Source organism: Morone saxatilis, unplaced genomic scaffold (genome assembly GCF_004916995.1).
Source record: "Morone saxatilis isolate NCDOM2014 unplaced genomic scaffold, NCSU_SB_2.0 Contig5, whole genome shotgun sequence".
Classification (NCBI taxonomy): Eukaryota; Metazoa; Chordata; class Actinopteri; family Moronidae; genus Morone; species Morone saxatilis.
The window spans coordinates 87,872-89,430 of record NW_023340095.1 but is presented as its reverse complement, the minus strand read 5'-3'; the positions used below and the strand labels follow the sequence as shown (position 1 = coordinate 89,430).

The following is a 1,559-nucleotide window of genomic DNA, read 5'->3' as shown; positions in this document are numbered from 1 at the left end:
TGGAGTATTTACACACTGTGGTATTAGTACTTGAGTTGAGTTGATCCAGACTGTGGACAGATAGTTAGCTAACTATGAATCAGGTTAAAATAGTCTTATATTATATTTTGTATATATTATTGAGTATATTGAGCTGTATGTGAAACTCACTCACAGGATCACAGTAAACACACAGTTTAAAGTCAGTGAGATTGAGAGTGAGGCAGGAAGTGAAAGGAAAGTGCTACTTATTGATTACTGATTGTCACAGTCAACATGAGAATGACATCTGGAATTCATTCTTCAGTTATGGACTGTGAGGTCACAGCGACCTCTGACATTTGAGCGAAACATAGTAACCATCTCCGCTTCCTGAGTTACGGTGAATAATGTACAGCACTTTATGATGTCACAGTGGAGCTGACCTATGACCTTTTGGGTAAAACATGTCACCACTTCATCTCATTATTCTTATCAGTTCTTGAGTTATAAGCGTGCTTCTCCATCTCATTTTGGGCTCAGTGAACTTTGACCTCTTAGTCAAAAGTGTCACTAATACAGCTGACCTTTGACCTCCAAAATCTGAAGGTCGCAGCGTTCATGAGGCGGGTACAGACTCACATGGCGACTCCGAAGAACTCGTGTTTGGCGGTGGAGACGACCACGTCGGCCTGACTCAGCACCCTCAGGTAGTCCTCCTTACTGGACAGGAAGCCCCAGTTCAGGATGTGAGTGTCCAGCTGACGTCTGGCCTCCGAGAAGATCTCTGCACAATTACAGCAGGAGAAAAAGAAGGTTGTTATCAGGTTACAGAATATTTCTAGTTTTAACAGAATATAAAATTTTCTCATCGTTATTACAATAAAAGAGGACCCGGGATGGATCCCTGATGAACTCCTGAGGAACATCAAAGTTCCTACAGTTGATGTTTAAATGTTTCACATCCATCTGCTGAAAGAGGAAAGTTTCTCTGAGCTCACTGAACATCTGATTTTAATGGGAAGGGCCTACCAGCATGTGACATCACAAATAGTTGTGAGGTAGAAGGAGTGGATGACTTTGTAAGACGTTTAATGTGGAAACTATTAGTGCTGGCCCTGAATATGTTATAAAAAGTCTCAGTGGACACTTTAAGTCTGACAGTCTCAGAGAACCAAACCAACGTTAAACTGCGTTCAGGAGCTGCTCCTCGTCCCCGGGACCAAAGGATCAGAGGATTGTTGCAACACGGACATTTTCTCTTGTAACACAGGAAGTCTCTTACTGCTGCACTGCTGCATATGCTAACTGTACTAGCTGCTATTAGCTGGTTAGCAATCCTGTTAGCTGTCTGTACCCGGACTGGGAGCCCGAAAGAGCCACAGAACCGGAGCGGGGCCCAAATGAACCACAGAACTAAAGCGGGGAGGACCAATGAAGGGCGGCTGATGTCCAGTTGCTCCAACCAGGACTCTGACTCTGGGGATGAAGACCTGGCGGGTTCAGGCAGCAACAGGAGAGGAATGAAACGGAGGAAGAGGAGCCAGTTTGTAGCAAGTTAATTTGTAAATAACTGTTAACGTGATATATTCATCATATCG

General features: G+C 44.0%; 1 protein-coding gene across 1 annotated transcript in view; it reads right to left on the bottom strand.

Annotated features, from left to right (window-relative positions):
- The window catches only part of LOC118339538 (glycosyltransferase-like domain-containing protein 1), a gene marked incomplete at its 5' end in the record, with an annotated part of 7,600 nt that overhangs the window by 4,838 nt on the left and 1,203 nt on the right, over positions 1-1,559 (bottom strand). Inside the window, 1 exon segment of the mRNA XM_035677227.1 lies at positions 601-745. Coding sequence (XP_035533120.1) covers positions 601-745 — 145 coding nt within the window.